At 51.9% G+C, this 15,676-nt stretch overlaps 1 protein-coding gene across 1 annotated transcript in view; it reads left to right on the top strand.

Annotated features, from left to right (window-relative positions):
* The window catches only part of JAG1 (jagged canonical Notch ligand 1), a 35,517-nt gene extending 27,781 nt beyond the window's left edge, over nucleotides 1-7,736 (top strand). Inside the window, exons 17-26 of the mRNA XM_027976474.3 lie at nucleotides 66-179; nucleotides 316-432; nucleotides 888-915; nucleotides 1,353-1,438; nucleotides 2,795-2,908; nucleotides 3,554-3,663; nucleotides 3,750-3,983; nucleotides 4,191-4,322; nucleotides 4,723-4,873; nucleotides 5,556-7,736. Coding sequence (XP_027832275.1) covers nucleotides 66-179; nucleotides 316-432; nucleotides 888-915; nucleotides 1,353-1,438; nucleotides 2,795-2,908; nucleotides 3,554-3,663; nucleotides 3,750-3,983; nucleotides 4,191-4,322; nucleotides 4,723-4,873; nucleotides 5,556-6,013 — 1,544 coding nt within the window. The 3' untranslated portion in view covers nucleotides 6,014-7,736. The remainder of the gene's footprint in view (nucleotides 1-65; nucleotides 180-315; nucleotides 433-887; nucleotides 916-1,352; nucleotides 1,439-2,794; nucleotides 2,909-3,553; nucleotides 3,664-3,749; nucleotides 3,984-4,190; nucleotides 4,323-4,722; nucleotides 4,874-5,555) is intronic.
* The last annotated feature ends 7,940 nt before the right edge of the window (nucleotides 7,737-15,676 follow it).

Here is a 15,676-nt window from a genome sequence, read left to right as displayed (position 1 = left end):
GGGGACCCTGGCCTGTGTCGGGGGCAGGGAGGGCGGCCGGGACTCAGGCCGATCTCCGCGTGCAGGTGACAGCCAGTGTGATGAGGCCACATGCAATAACGGTGGCACCTGCTATGATGAAGGGGACGCTTTCAAGTGCATGTGCCCGGGAGGCTGGGAAGGCACGACCTGCAACATAGGTATGTTCCGCCCCCGCGGGTGCGGTGCGCGCAGGGCATCCGAGTGCCTGGGACCGCCCTCCAGGGCCTGTGTTTTGTCCCTCCCGAGGTCTCTGGAGCCTCAGGGAGCATGGTCTTGTCTGCTCTTGTCTCACAGCCCGGAACAGCAGTTGCCTGCCCAGCCCCTGCCACAATGGGGGCACCTGTGTGGTCAACGGCGAGTCCTTCACGTGTGTCTGCAAGGAAGGCTGGGAGGGGCCCATCTGCACGCAGAGTAAGTGTCCCCCCGACCCCGAGCTCTGCAAGGGCCCGTCCTGACCCCTGGGGCTGGCGATGGAAACCAGAAGCAGAGCTGTGTGATGGCTCCGTGCACAGCACCTGGGCCTGTTCTAAGGCCTTGATGGGAGGCAGCCCTGCCCTGGGCATGAGAAAGTCACCCACGAGATAAGTGGACACAGATGGCGGCTTGCTTTCTGGCTCTGGTCTGACCAAGAGCCATTCTCACAGCCCCCTTCCCGGGGCCTCTTCCTGTGTATGAGTGTCCCATGGTGACTGCAGCAAAGTGTGATGTGGGCCTGGTTCCAATTGAGCAGGGGTCTTAAGCTCCTCCTGCTGGCGTTAATGACAGCCTTATCATTTGGGTATTGTGGAAATCACGGGTGCTTTCACTTAGGGCTAAGAAGGCTTCGCTGTTAAGTTTTTGAATTTTTTTTTTTTTTTACTTTGCAGACACCAATGACTGCAGTCCTCATCCCTGGTAAGCATAGCGCCTTGTTATGCAGGCACTTGTTGGCTGTGACAGGTGTGGGCCTCTCCTGGGCCTCCTGTGTAAAATCCAGCTTCTGATTCAGGAGGGCTGGGGGTTGCTGCAGATTCCTTCTTTCCGACAAGCTCCCAGGCAGTGCCCATCACTCCAGTCTGTGGGCCACACTTCAGTCAGATGGTATCTGCGTTTAGAGCAGTGATGCTCAGACTTGGCCGTACACAGGAATCACTGGGGAGGGTTTAGTGCCTGGGACGCAACTGGAGCTCCTGCAACCAGGAATTGTCAACTGGACACTCTGGGGGTGGGACGCAGGCACTGGTGCCTGTGGGCAGGGCTGAGAGCTGCCCATCATAACCGGCGTGGGGCCACCCTTGGCGGGGGGAGTGGTAGACAGGGCGGTGGTAACCAAGTGGCCTTTGTTTTCGTAGTTATAACAGTGGCACATGCGTGGATGGTGAGAACTGGTACCGCTGTGAATGCGCCCCCGGCTTCGCTGGGCCCGACTGCAGAATAAGTAAGGACCACCTCTGACTGGTATCTCCCCAACCCTTAGTCTAAGAGTTTTCCTCTCTAAAACAGTTATGGCCATGGTTCTAAGTAGCCTTGACAATTAGTCTCCTGCTTCCAGCTGGGAGTAAGATGCCCCTGGCTGGACTCTCCCTCCCACGTGCCTCCTGGACTTTCCCTGGGGCGCACAGCCCCCCTCACTCCTGGGGAGAGAGCCTCAGCCACAGCATCTGATGGTTAATCTACTCTGAGGCTCTAAGGAAAGTGTGCTGCTCCTGTGGTAGCATGAAGCGATGGGCAAGGATGCATAGCCCCAGACCTCAGCCACAGGAAGGGCTGAGGCTGTGGTTTCCAAGGCTTGATCAGGCCCCACTGAAATGATTCAAACAAAATGAGGTCAGGAAATCCAGTTTTTTTAGGAAGTTTAAAGTTTATTCTGAGCCTTTTCCCTACTTTTTTACATGCCCTTTCTTTTGCCAAAAAAAAAAAAAAAAGTGATCAGTTATGCTTCTTTGTGTATGTTCTTATCCCTCAATAATTATTTAAACTTTTAAACTGGTCCTCCTTGAGGTCCTCAAGTCTGGATCTTCAAGAACTACTGGGTGGGGGAAAAAAAAAGTGAAAGTGAAGTCACTCAGTTGTGACCAACTCTTTGTGACCCCATGGACTGTAGCCCACCAGGCCCCTCCATCCATGGGATTCTCCAGGCAGAAATACTAGAGTGGGTTGCCATTGCCTTCTCCAGGGGGTCTTCCCGACCCAGGAATCAAACCTGCATCTCCAGCACTGCAGGCAGACTCTACCGTCTGAGCCACCAGGGGCCCCACTGGGTGGGGGCTTTGTGTCTATTTCATGTTTCTGAATCAAGGATTGGCAGATTATGGCCTGGGGGCCGAATCTGGCCCACTGCCTGTTTTTGTAAATAAAGTTTTATTGACCCACAGCCACAGTCTTGTTTATGTACTGTCAAGGGTTGTTTTCATACTGCAAGAGTTGAGCAGTTGTAACAGAGACCACATGGCCTGCAAAGCCTAAGATATGCTTGCTGGCTGACCCTTTATCAAGATCTTTGCTGGCCTCTGTTCTCTAAATTACACTATCAGAAAAGGAACATTTAATTAAAAATTGCTTTTTCCCCAAATGAGAAATTCTCAGCTGTTAGAAGTCAGGCTCGTGGTGAGCCTTGGGAGGCCGTGACCGGACACTTAGGCAGTACTGATGGTCATTTCTTCATTTGGGTGCTGGTCACATGATGAAAATGCACTCAGCCTATACTTAGACCTACAGATCTTGTCTGTGTGTTTTATCAGAAGAGCATTGGTGCCTCCCATTGGAGCCTAAACTTGAACTCCATTTCTCCTAGACATCAACGAATGCCAGTCTTCACCTTGTGCTTTTGGGGCGACCTGTGTGGATGAGATCAATGGTTACCGCTGTATCTGCCCCCCAGGGCACAGTGGTGCCAAATGCCAGGAAGGTATGTGGGCCAGGTCCTGCTGTCGTGGGTCCCCTGGGCTGAGTGGGCATTGCAGCCACCTTTTCAACTGTTCATGTGTGGACACTGTGCTCAGGGAGAGAATACAGAGGCCACGTCTGCTGGAGACACCCAGGACCGGGAAACCGGAAGGTCCTTTGAAAGCAGAGTCACTGTTAGTTTTAGCCAGCTCTTGTCACCATTATGCTCTGTAATAACCCTCCCCAACCTCTGTGCCTACAGCAGGCAGTTGTGATGTTAGTGGGTACACAGGGCAAGCAGAGTGATGGATGCCTCGCGCTGGGCACCTAGTTCTGTTCTGTGTGCCACCCCACCCTTTTTGGACCGGCACTGTACCCAGGGCGTGTCCTTTTCCTGGCAGACGGCGGGCTTTCAAGGGGCCAAGCTCACTCCCAGGGGGAGACTCCGCTCACTTCTGTCCCTGGACGCTGCACTGATCATAGCTGGTCGCGTGGCCAGGTGCAGGGCCCGCTGAGGGGGGAAGAATGCTTGCCCGCTGAGAGCAGCTGCGCTGTCACGGGGCAAAGGGCGACAGGCCTCAGCATCTCCCGCTGGGCAGGGAGTGAAGAGTCAGGAGGATGGTCCACAGAAAGGGCAGCTCCTGCCACTCACGGGTCCCTGCCTCAGTTTCAGGGAGGTCGTGCGTCACCATGGGGAGCGTGATACCCGACGGGGCCAGGTGGGACGCTGACTGCAATGCCTGCCAGTGCCTGGACGGGAGGGTCGCCTGCTCCAAGGTAGGCACGGCCTGGCCGCCCTCATCCTGGGGCCGCGCGGACCGCCGCCGGGCACCTCCTGAGCTGCGCTCTGTCTGTCCCTGCAGGTGTGGTGTGGCCCCCGCCCTTGCTCACTGCACAGAGGGCACAGTGAGTGCCCCAGTGGGCAGAGCTGCGTGCCCATCCTGGACACCCAGTGCTTCGTGCACCCCTGCACCGGGGTGGGTGAGTGCCGGTCCTCAAGCCTCCAGCCCGTGAAGACCAAGTGCGAATCTGACCCCTACTACCAGGACAACTGTGCCAACATCACGCTCACCTTCAACAAGGAGATGATGTCGCCGGTATGGGACACTTCTGGCTGGCTCTGGAGAGGTGGGGTGTGTCCGCTTGCCCTAAAGCAGAGACATCACGAGCTCGATCTCTTCCTTAGCCTGGATTCTTGTCCTTCACCAAAGCTCAGCTTGCACGCAGCCTCCCTTTCAAGTAAACAGCAGTCTTTTTTCGTTCCGCTCCCTTACACACGTGTGGATTTTAAAATATCATTCTAGGGTCTCACCACGGAGCATATTTGCAGTGAACTGCGGAATTTGAATATTTTGAAGAACGTTTCTGCCGAATATTCGCTTTACGTAGCTTGCGAGCCTTCCCCTTCTGCAAACAATGAAATGCATGTGGCCATTGTGAGTATGAGACCCATTCACGCCTAGTCGTTTCACTGAAAGTAGCCCAGAGAGCTCACTTAGCTAGTATCCAGATGAGCAGATACATGGAAGGAGAGCTTGATGTACATGTGTATTAGGAGCTCAGTTGTATCCAACTCTTTGCAACCCCATGGACCATAGCGTACCAGGCTCCTCTGTCCATAGGATTCCCTAGGCAGGAATAATGGAGTGGGTTGCCATTCCCTTCTCCAGGAGATCTTCCCAGCCCAGAAATCCCCAGCTGGGTCCTCCCCCACTGTAGACAGATTCTTTCTTGTCTGAGCCGCCAGGGAATGGCATACATGTATGGTCAAATAATTTTGAGTAAAAGTGACTGGTGAGCATCCCTGACCCCTGTGTCTGATGCTTCCTTTTTCAGTCTGCTGAAGACATCCGGGATGATGGAAACCCTATCAAGGAGATCACCGACAAAATCATAAATCTCGTCAGTAAACGAGATGGGAACAGCTCGCTGATTGCTGCCGTTTCGGAAGTCAGAGTTCAGAGGCGTCCTCTGAAGAGCAAAACAGGTAGGTGGTGGGGTCAGGGTCCCTTTCTGAGAGGACCGTCCTGTCCAGCTCATCCATAAGACCAGCACAACCTTGCATCCAGGGAAACCCCAGGCGGGAAGTTAGCTGCTGATTCCCTGTTCAAGGATCCCCATTTTTAACTAGCAAGAAGACAGAGGCCGGCTGACATGACAGGATCCCACGGCTGTGGGCAGAGGTGGCCTGACTTGTCCCTTGCCTGCGGGCTGCCTCTGGCTGCAGGCACCGCCTGGGCAGAGTGTTGCCGTACCCTGAGTACGCATCTTCGTGGAGCCTGCTTGTGCTCCGGGGTTGGGGAACAGTCCATCCTAAGAGCGGCTTTGATGAATGGCTCAGTGGCCCTGCAGGGCAGCGGGAGTGCCCCGGGGATCCCTGGAGCATCACTGTGCTATAGCTGGCACGGGACCCCCGGGGGCGTTGGAGCCATGCGTCCCAGGGCCTTCTTTCTGATGATTCTGAGAACCACTCATCTCATGAGCTGTCTCAGTAGCCAGACGCCCCTCCCCACACAGAAGTGTGCACGCGTACGGGCTGCTGTTTTCCCTGGTCTCTCCGGGGAGGCCGGCAGGGTCTCTGAGGACACCCGGAGGGACGATGCGGGTGGGGAAGGGGCTGGGGCCGCGGTGTGGTTCACCGGGCTCCCCGCCGCCGCCCTGCCGTGCAGATTTCCTGGTGCCGCTGCTGAGCTCTGTGCTGACCGTGGCCTGGGTCTGCTGCCTGGTGACCGCCTTCTACTGGTGCGTGCGCAAGCGCCGGAAGCCGGGCAGCCACGCGCGGGCTGCTTCCGAGGATAACACCACCAACAACGTGCGCGAGCAGCTGAACCAGATTAAGAACCCCATCGAGAAGCACGGGGCCAACACGGTCCCCGTCAAGGACTACGAGAGCAAGAACTCCAAAATGTCCAAAATAAGGACACACAACTCGGAGGTGGAGGAGGACGACATGGACAAACACCAGCAGAAGGCGCGCTTCGCCAAGCAGGCCACGTACACGCTGGTCGACCGAGAGGAGAAGCCCCCCCATGGCACGCCGGCCAAACACCCCAACTGGACAAACAAACAGGACAACAGAGACCTGGAGAGCGCGCAGAGCCTGAACCGCATGGAGTACATCGTATAGCAGACGGGCGGGCGCCGTCCGAGGGCTCCCGGGCTCCCGCTCCTGCGGCTGCCCTGTCTGTCGTGTTCCGGCCCCACGCTGTCCTGGATGTAGAGTCCCGTGCTAATTTAAGTTCTGACAAGCTGGCTTACACTGGCAATGGTAGTTTCTGTGGTTGGCTGGGTGGCACTGCACCGCGCAGCTATGCAAACACCGGGCCCCCCGCCCCCGCCTGCCCGCACCTCCGGATCAGGCTCCCAGGAGTACGCCCAGCTTCCATTTCTGCCAGATGTCCCGATGGTGATGCAGTCTTAGGATCATAGTTTTTATTTATATTTATTGACTCTTGAGTTGTTTTTGTATATTGGTTTTATGATGACGTCCAAGTAGTTCTGTATTTGAAAAGTGCCTTTGCAGCTCAGAACCACAGCAACTATCACAAATGAGTTTATTATTTATTTTTTTTATTGTATTTTGTTGTTGTTGGGGGAGGGGGGACTTTGATGTCAGCAGTTGCTGGTAAAATGAAGAATTTAAAGAGGAAAAATGTGTCAAAAGTAGAATTTTGTATAGTTATGTAAATAATTCTTTTTTTTATTAATCACTGTGTATATTTGATTTATTAACTTAATAATCAAGAGCCTTAAGACATCATTCCTTTTTATTTATATGTACGTGTTTAGAATTGAAGGTTTTTGATAGCGTTGTAAGCGTATGGCTTTATTTTTTTGAACCTATTTTCTTATTACGTGTTGCCTATAAGCCAAAATTAAGGTGTTTGAAAATAGTTTAAGACAATAGGGTGGCCTTTTGTGCCTGGAATACTGGTGGAATTTTTTTTTTTTCGTACGACGTCAGATATTTAAAACCCCGACTGAGAGGCAGTTTGAGAATTAGTCTAGAACAGGTGTTTTTTTTTTTTTTTTTTTTTAAAGACTTGAAGAGAGACAGGCAGATGATCTGCTGCCTAGCAGTTTAAGGGAACAAGGTGAGCTATGACTAAACATAGCCAAAACATGAGTGGTTGAAGATCAGTAAACATATCAAATTAATTGTGTGAAGTTGGAAGCACACCAATCTTATTTTGTAAATTCTGATTTCTTTTCACCATTCGTTATGTAAGGCTGATTTGATTTTTTTATCTACTGCATTTAGGGAGTATTCTAATAAGCTAGTTGAATACTTGAACCGTGAAATGTCCAGTAAGATCACTGTTTAGATTTGCCATAGAGTCCACTGCCTGCCTTAAGTGAGGAAATCAAAATGCTATGATGAAGTTTAAGTTCAAAAAGGCTTATTCAAAACTGATTCTGTTAGTTCACCATTGAGACCGTGAAGATCCTTTGTATTGTCCTCTTAGTGTTATACGAACATAAACATGCATCTTTGTGTTGTTCCTGGCAATACATTTTGAAAAGTCATATTTATTAAATTTTTTGTACGAAAACATGGACCAGTGTGGCCTCTTCTGAGCTTACGTAGTTTTGCCCAGCTGTGCCTCTGCCGCTGGCCTGGGTCTGTCTGGTGACCGGGATGCGAGAAGCAGGCTGTACTCCTCGGGGACCCAGAGCAGGAATGGCAAGCCTTTTCAGCCATCACCTTCATCTTAAGTTCTTGAAACCCCTCCCAGAGAGGCTGCTGTGAAGCTGGAGCTGTGAGAGCCCCATCTTCGGGGTCTTGATGCCCTTGTTATTCGACAGCGAGTGTGAATACTGCTTGAATAAACACCACTGGATTAATGGCCTGCAGTGTGGATGTGAATTGTTTTGAGCAACTTTGGGGCGATGCCCACCTCAGTCAGAGGGTTTTAAATAGCTTGGAATCGGTGCTGAGGGATTAGGAGGGAGGCAGGATGCTTTCTCTTCCTCTCTGGCTACTTGGATGAATAGGACTGTCCTGGCGTCCCTGTGGACCACACCCTCGAGGCTTCTGTGCATGCTCCTGCCTCCAGGCTGGCTTCCAGGAGGGGGTGATGCCAGGCCCTGGGGGTGAGGGCCCATCTCACCGCTCATCACCTTGCTCCTGGGGGTGAGGGCCCATCTCACCGCTCATCACCTTGCTCCCGGTGGTGAGCCGGCACCAGCTTCCCTCTCAGTCAGCCCTGGGAGCTGGCACTGGGCTGTCCCGCTGGTGATGGGCAGGAGAGCCATGGGCAACAGGCGTGCCCACGTGGTGTCGGGGTGTGTGGGGGGGCTTTGCTTCTGGCACCTCTGCGTGGAGGGTGAGCCGCCAGTGACGGGCTTGTGGACAGCTTCCAGCAGCTTCAGGGAGCTGCCAGGAGCGCCCTCCTCTACGCAGGAAGCCCCAGCTTGCCCTCCTCCCAGCCGTGGCTCTCCGGTTGTGCACCCCATCCAGTCTTCGTGGTGCACATCCAACTGGCGCACCAGGCTAAGGGGAGGAAAAGCCGTGCGGATGTTGATCTTGCTTCATTCTTGGGACCCTTCTCTTTCTACCAGGTTAGGAGCTATGTCCCAGCGGGTGTCGTGGTTAAGAACGGATGGCAGGTTGAGGCATCCTGTTCTTTGTGCATGGTCGGGGGCGGGGACAGAATTCTGGCTCACCAGGGAGGCGGCACCAAGGACAAGCGCCGAGACGAGCCTGGTTCCTGATGGCTCCTCATCCCAGTGTGGCTCTCTGGGGTGGGGTGGTCCCTGTGACGGCTCCCCGTCCTGGCATGGCTCTTTGCGGGGTGGGGTCAGAGGGAGGAGCAGACCGACCAGCAGGACCAAATCTGAATTCCAACACTACCTTGCTCTGGTGGTTTGTAAACTTGGATTCTGCAGGACCCCCAAAGTCCCTGGGTAGTTGCCAGATGCTTGTGTGCCAAGAAAAAAGTTTGATGACCTTTGCGATCCTTTGTTCTAAGAGACCAGTGATCTTGAGATTGTTATTTCAAGGAGCCATCTACGCAGGACGTGCTGGGTGGCGGAAAGGAGGAGACAGGCTCATCTGGACACAGTTCGAAGCCAGGACCTTGGTGGTTAAGGGTGGTTGTCACCTTTCTTCAGACAGCAGGCATCCTGCACTGGAGTCCTGGTTGTCCTAGAGGCAGGAAAGTGCAAGAGAAGAGCCCCAGAACCTTTCCCCACCCCCCGCTCCCGGAAAGCTCTGTGCCTCCTATAATCAGGCCCTGGAAGATGAAGAATTTTCCAATCAAAAACGTGATGAACTAGAATTCCAACATTAGTACATATATACCATGAAACTCCAGGAAAACAGCAGCTCACAGCTGGTTGCTTTAGGATGGGAAACTGTCCTAGGATTCTAGATGTATATACACAGTGTAGACTTAGAACAGAAAAGGGAGTATATAGCTTGACTAAAAGTCAGGTGAGACTGGATGATGAGCAGAGAAGCAGAACTTGCAAAGGTGTTTCTCTTAAATGCAGAATCCCAGGCCTGGCCCCTGACTTGCAAGCTGGGCCTGGGAACCTATAGTTTTCAAGAAGCTGTCCCCTCCTCCCCCTCAACCTCCTCAGCTTAGGTATGGCAGACTTTGAAAACAGCTTCACCAAAGTAGTCAAGCTCTTCCGTTAATTACAAGGTTTTTCCTCCTTGTTAAACTGAATTAAGCAGTCTGGAAGCCAGTTTGTTGCTCAATTGCCACCTGACATCATTTTTAAGTAAATCAATTACACTACCCCTTGAGCAAGTTGTGGTGTAAGCGCTTCATTTTATTGGCTGATCTGAGGGGTCAGTGAGTCAAAGTTAACTTATTTGGTAATCTTTCTTAGGTGGCAAAGAGCCCAAGGAATAAGCCTGTGGGTTTGCCACATTTCCGAACAGCATACACCTGTCGACCCTAAAGTGAGCAAGTGTGTGTGGTGAACAACCAGTTGCTTTTAAAGAAAAAATACAAAACTCCTATTGGCCTGCAGAGGTTTGCAGCTCAGGCTGAGCGAGGTTCTAGCACTTCCGCTTCCATGGAGGCTTGCTTTCTTGCCTCTGCTGGGAATGAGGAGCAGGAGTCAGAGGTTCCGGCGCTGGGAAGACACACCAGCGCTGGGTTATGGGAAGCCTCCTCCTGCTAATGTGTATTTATACTTTGTAAGCTCTGATTCATCTGAGCCTTGAAACAGAAATCTGCTTCCTGAGGTTCTGTTTTTAAATAGATAGTTTGCAAAAACAACAATTATTTTTCTTAACATTTTTTTTCCATCCCACAAGCAGCTAAACATCCCGACTCAGGCTATGTCAGGCTCCAACTATGCCAACAGACAGCTTGGTTATCAGAAGTAGAAGGGTGCCCCAGGGCAGTGCTGTGGGGTTCTGGCCCCAGAAGTCTTAAAAACAGAGTTCAGAAACCATCAGGGCAATCATGTTGTGCCACTTTATGTCCATGAGATATTCCTGGGTCTATTAAGAATAAAGCACTTCCCCTTGTGAACAACTAACTGCCTTGCAGTGGTGGTTAATGGCAAGTGGGGGTGATGGTTGCAGGGCTCGGGTGCCGCCGCCTGGCACAGAAGGGCCTGCACACAGCGTGGCAACCTCTTGAGATGGTGTCACAAGGGTGTGGCTCCCCCGCTTTGGACAGAAATTCTACCTGTGTTACTTGCTCTTGCATGCCAGGCACAGCCTCCTGGCTTAGACTGTGTTTCTTTCAAGTCCTGGGCAGCTTTTACAAGCCTTAAATTATGTATCATGATGCATAGGTCCAGTAGTAACCTGTGATAGGCAAGTTGGGGAAATTAACTTGGCGAGTAAAGGCTCTAAAGTCCAATAAGAACCTTGAATTGAGGCCTGCCCACTGCCCTACCGGGCCCCCCCACCCTCCACGCCTCCCCCGCCACTCTCCACATCAGGGCACCCAGGAGCTGAATTACCCAGAGGGCGAAAGCAGATGACGGCAACAGCTTTTTTTTTAAAAGGGACCCTCTCCTGGCAGGGCCAGCGGGGCTCCTCCTCCATCCCAGGGGAACACGAGCTGGCAGCTGGCTTCCTAATGATAGATCCGCACCCAGACGGGTTGGCCCCAGCTCTGTTTTCCACCTGAAGAGGGAAAAGCTGCTTTACTTCAGCCTTTCTCAGAAAAGTGCAGCTGAAAAGCCTTCATGGGAGACTCACTGGATATTAGCGCAATCGGAGACCTTCCCAAGCAAAGGATCCGCCCTTCCTTACTTTCCCAGGTGGGAAAACTGGGACCTAGAGAGGATCAGGGACCTGTTCCAGGTCACACCGAGTCAGCAAGAATTAGGACTAGAATCTGGGGCTCCTGCCAGCTGGGTTGCTGTGTTTTCGGCGTCTTCTGGGGATTTGTCAGGTTTATCTCCAGAATCTGCCCTTAATGTGATTGTCAAAGATGCAGACTTGGGAAGTGAGCAGGGAACCAAAATGAAGGCACAGGATGCCACCACAAAGTCAGTGTGACCATCCAAGCTTTGCCTGCTCCAGACTCTGCCTAGAAACGGACAGCTTTACGACGCCACGAACAATGCACATTCCCCAAAGCAAAGGCAGACCTGGCCCCGCTCCTTTGGAGGCGAGTCCCTTGTTCTTGGCCAGTTTAGGATTTCCTTTTGAGTTTCTGCTTCACGGAATTAGAAAATGAATCGCAGGAAAAGAGGGTGAGAAAGGAAAGCAAGCGACAGCCGCCTACATCTTGCCCCGCCCTCAGCGTTGCACGCACAGGCGCACCTCACCGGGTTTTCAAGAGGGTCTATCGGTGGCAGCTGGGAGGGGCGGGCGGGGTCAGGTGACTGCCACTGCAGCAGGCCTGCTCTCACACCCCCTCCACCATGCTTGCCTCCAGGGCAGGCTATAGAGCAAACAGCACCCGAGCAGTTAAAGGACTAAGCTCCCAGGCGGCTGAACGTGATGCCATCCATGGCCAGGGCCAGCACAGACACATCCGGGGATTCCCGGAACCGCCCGTGGGCCACTGGTTTCCTCCACGTCTCCCCACCCGCCGAGGAGGGGCAGGAGCGCATCCCACGTCTTCAACCTGTTGCTCATGCTGGGGAGCCCAAATTACGCGCTTTATGCTGAAGTTTCCTATGCGCCAAGGCACCCTCGAGGACCCATTTAGGAAAACTCCGTCCTGGAGACAGAAATGTACAACCCCCAAGTTCAGGACGATGACAGTCAGATATCCTCGGGGCCTCTCTGGCTTGGCAGGACGGTTTCTGGAAGTGTTTTTGAGAGAATCCAAGGCAGCACCAATCAGAAAGGAAGAGCACAAATGTGAAACAGCAACAGGTTTGCACAAAACTAAGGATGAAGTGGCCAAGACATAAAAGAAAAGGAGTATGGGGGTGGGGCGCTCAGCGAGGCCTCCCGCATCGCTCAGCTGCGTCCGTGGCTGGCATCTTTACGTTTGCTTACTGTGAGTTCTTGACCCAACATCGGTAAAAAAGCCTGAACAGAAGGCAAACTGATGCAGTTACTATGGAAAACAGTCTGGAGGTTCCTTAAACAACTGAAAACAGAGCTAACCATATGATCCAGCAATCCTACTCTTGAGCATATATCTGGAAAAGATGAAAACCTGAACTGAAAAAGATACATGCACCTCAGTGTTGATAGAGGGGCTTCCCTGGTTGCTCAGATGGTAAATAAAGAATCTGCCTGCAATGTGAGAGACCTGGGTTTGAGCTCTGGGTGGGAAAGATCCCCTGGAGAAGAGCATGGCAACCCACTCCAGTATTCTTGCCTGGATAATTTCATGCACAGAGGAGCCTGGTGGGCTACAGTCCATGGGGTCGCAGAGTCCGACCTGACTGAGCGACCAACACTTTCACCTTCAATGTTCATCGCAGCACTATTCAGAACAGCCAAGACATCTGTCCATCAACAGATGAATGGATAAAGCAGATGTGATATGGAATATTATTCAGCCACAAAAAGAATGAAATATTGCCATTCGCAGCAACATGGATGGGTCTAGAGATTATCATACCGAAGTGAAGCCAGACAAAGATAAAAATCATATGAGAGCACTTATATGGGGAACCTAAAAAACAATAATACAAGCCAACTTATTTGTAAAACAGAAACAGACTCACAGCCAGAGGAAAAAAAATCTTGTGGTCACCAAAGGCAAAAGGGGAGAGGAAGGGATAAATTATTATAGAAGTATGGGATTAAAAGATACCTACCGCTATATATAGAATAAACAACAAGTGTTTACTGTATAGCAAAGGGAACTATATTCAGTATCTTGCGATTATCTGTAAAGCAAAGCATCTGAAGCTATACACCTGAAATAACACAATACAGTAAGTCAACTGTGGTTAAACTGAAAGAGACAGGCCTCCACTGCCGCCTGATTGGCCGCCTGTCACTTTCGCCTTCTCAGCGACCGAGCCCTGAGTAGTCAGGGCCTGCACTCCGGAGCCACACCCCCTTGATTCCCCTGCAGCACTTTCTTCCTTGAGTGCTGGCGCCAATATCTTCTGCCTGGGCAGTGTTAGGCTCACACCACTGTGGCTCAGTAGGAGTCACTGGGCTTTGGGGTTTAGACAGGCCTGGATTCTCAGTTCTGCCACTTACTAACTCGTGAAAGTTTCCAAAATGCTCTGTGCCTCAGTTTCCCCATCTGCAAAATGATGATAAGAAATGTGTGTCACTTGGTCAGTATTCACAGAAAGGGACGGCAGCAAGAAAGAACGCACTCTGTATTTTTCTAAGTCACATGAGACCAGAATTCGTTAAAACGTGAAGTCCAGCTAGATTTCAATGACTGTCTCCATTCACACTTAAAAAAAATCTTTTGGCCATACTGCACAATGCGTGGGATCTTAGTTCCCAGACCAGGGATCAAAACCCTTGCCCCCTGCCTTGGCAGCATGGCCTTCTTCTCACTTGGTGGCACTGGACCACCGAGGAAGCCCCTCATTCTCTCCTTTGAACTGCACCTGTGTTAGAGAAGAGCCAAGGGCTGCTGGAACTGGTGGTGGACGGTCCCTAGAGACTCCTAGCCCCTGGTTATTTGACCAAACACTAATCCAGGTCCTACTGTGAAGGGATTTTTTTTTTTTTTTTACATAATTAAAGTTCCCAAATCAGTTCATCTTAAAATGCAATGGTTATCCAAGTGGAGATTTAAAAGCAGGGAGTTTTCTCTGGCTGGTTACAGAAGAAGTCAGAGAGATTCAAAATAGGAAAGGGATTCAGCACAAGGGGTTTCTGCATTAGGTCCTGAGAAGAGCCAGAAGATGCTGAGCGCTGCCCCCGGCCAGCCACCAGCAGACCTGTTACCCGTGTCTCTGACTCCGAGTCATTCCTCCCATGGCGGAGCCGCCTGAGGATGCTTTTCTAGATGCCCCCGGCTCCGCCCAGGCAGGCTCCACCCTGCTCTGCAGGGTCACGGAGCAGAGGGCACGGCAAGAGGCTCACAGGCAAGCATGCGAAGGAGAATATACACAGCAAAGCAAAGCTGCGGTTTCACAAGCCCCTGTCCACACCGGCATCATTTGGGGAAGGTCTTCCAGGCCCCTCCTGCGAGAACACATTCCCAGCTCTGGCCCTGTGTGTCCCATGGAGATTGGAGGTCGTCCTGATCGACCATCCCCCTCCTCCCTCTGACAGCAGGCACAGACGGATGGGTTGGTCTCAGTCCTCCCAGGCACCCACGGTGGGTTTGGGAACGAGCACTCCACATTCTTCTCACCAGCTGAGCCTGTGGAGGAACTGAAAGGGCCGTAGGAGCCACTGGGCCTAGAAAAATCCCCAGCCAATCCATCACCTGCTCCTCTGGAGAAGGATCTGTCTGTCTGTCCAACTGCAGATCCAAAGGCAGGTGGAGAGAGGCATGTGGGGCAAGTGAGAGCTGGGGCCGGGTCCACCCGGGTGTGTCTGTGAGCATGTCTGTGTGTACATGTCCACTCGTTTGTCTGTTGATGAGTATGTGTCCACAAATGTGTATCCAGGATTGTGTCCGTGTCTGTGTCCGTGAGTGTGACTGTGTAGATGTGTCCATGTTTGAGTTCATGAATGTGTCTGTGTCCATGAGTGTGTCTGTGTGCATGTGTCCATGAGTGTCTGTCAGTGTGTGCATCCACTAGTGTGTCTGTGTCCACCAGTGCATCGTGTGCCGTGTGTGACTGTGTAGATGTGTGTGTGTATGCCCATGTGTAATGTCTTTATGTGTGCATCCACCACTGTGTGCCTGTGTGTCCACTAGTGTGTGTGTCTGTGTTCATGATTATGTCTGTGTCCATGAATGTGTCTAAGTGTGTCCATGAGTGTGTATGTGTATCTGTGTGTATGACTGTGTCAATGTGTGTATGTCTTGTGTTCATGAAGGTGTGCGTCTGTGTTCATGAGGGTGCGTGTCTGTGTTCAGGAGGGTGTGCGTCTGTGTTCATGACTATGTACGTATGTCCATTTGTGTCTAAGTGTGTACCTGTGTCTTTATGTCTGAATGTGTGTCTGTGTGTGTGCGCGCATCCACTACGTTGTGTCCCTGAATGTGTGTGTCTGCAGGTCTGTGTCTGTGTGTCCAAGAATGTTTGTGTCTAAGTGTGTCCATGTGTCTGTATGTCTGACTGTGTGTCCGTGTGTGTGTGTGTCCATGAGTGTGTGCGCATGTGTCTAAGTGCAGAGACCGGACTGGTAACATAAGACTGGCGAGAGGGCGTGGGAGCCTGGGACCTTATTTATAAAAGCTCTTCTGCCCCGAAGCAAGTCAGACTCCCCGCTGAGGAGCTGCTTTTTCTTCCTCCCTTTTGAGCCTCGCTGCTC

This window comes from Ovis aries, chromosome 13, assembly GCF_016772045.2.
Source record: "Ovis aries strain OAR_USU_Benz2616 breed Rambouillet chromosome 13, ARS-UI_Ramb_v3.0, whole genome shotgun sequence".
Lineage (NCBI taxonomy): Eukaryota > Metazoa > Chordata > Mammalia > Artiodactyla > Bovidae > Ovis > Ovis aries.
The sequence above is the reverse complement of the archived record's forward strand: the minus strand, read 5'-3'. Positions and strand labels throughout refer to the sequence as shown.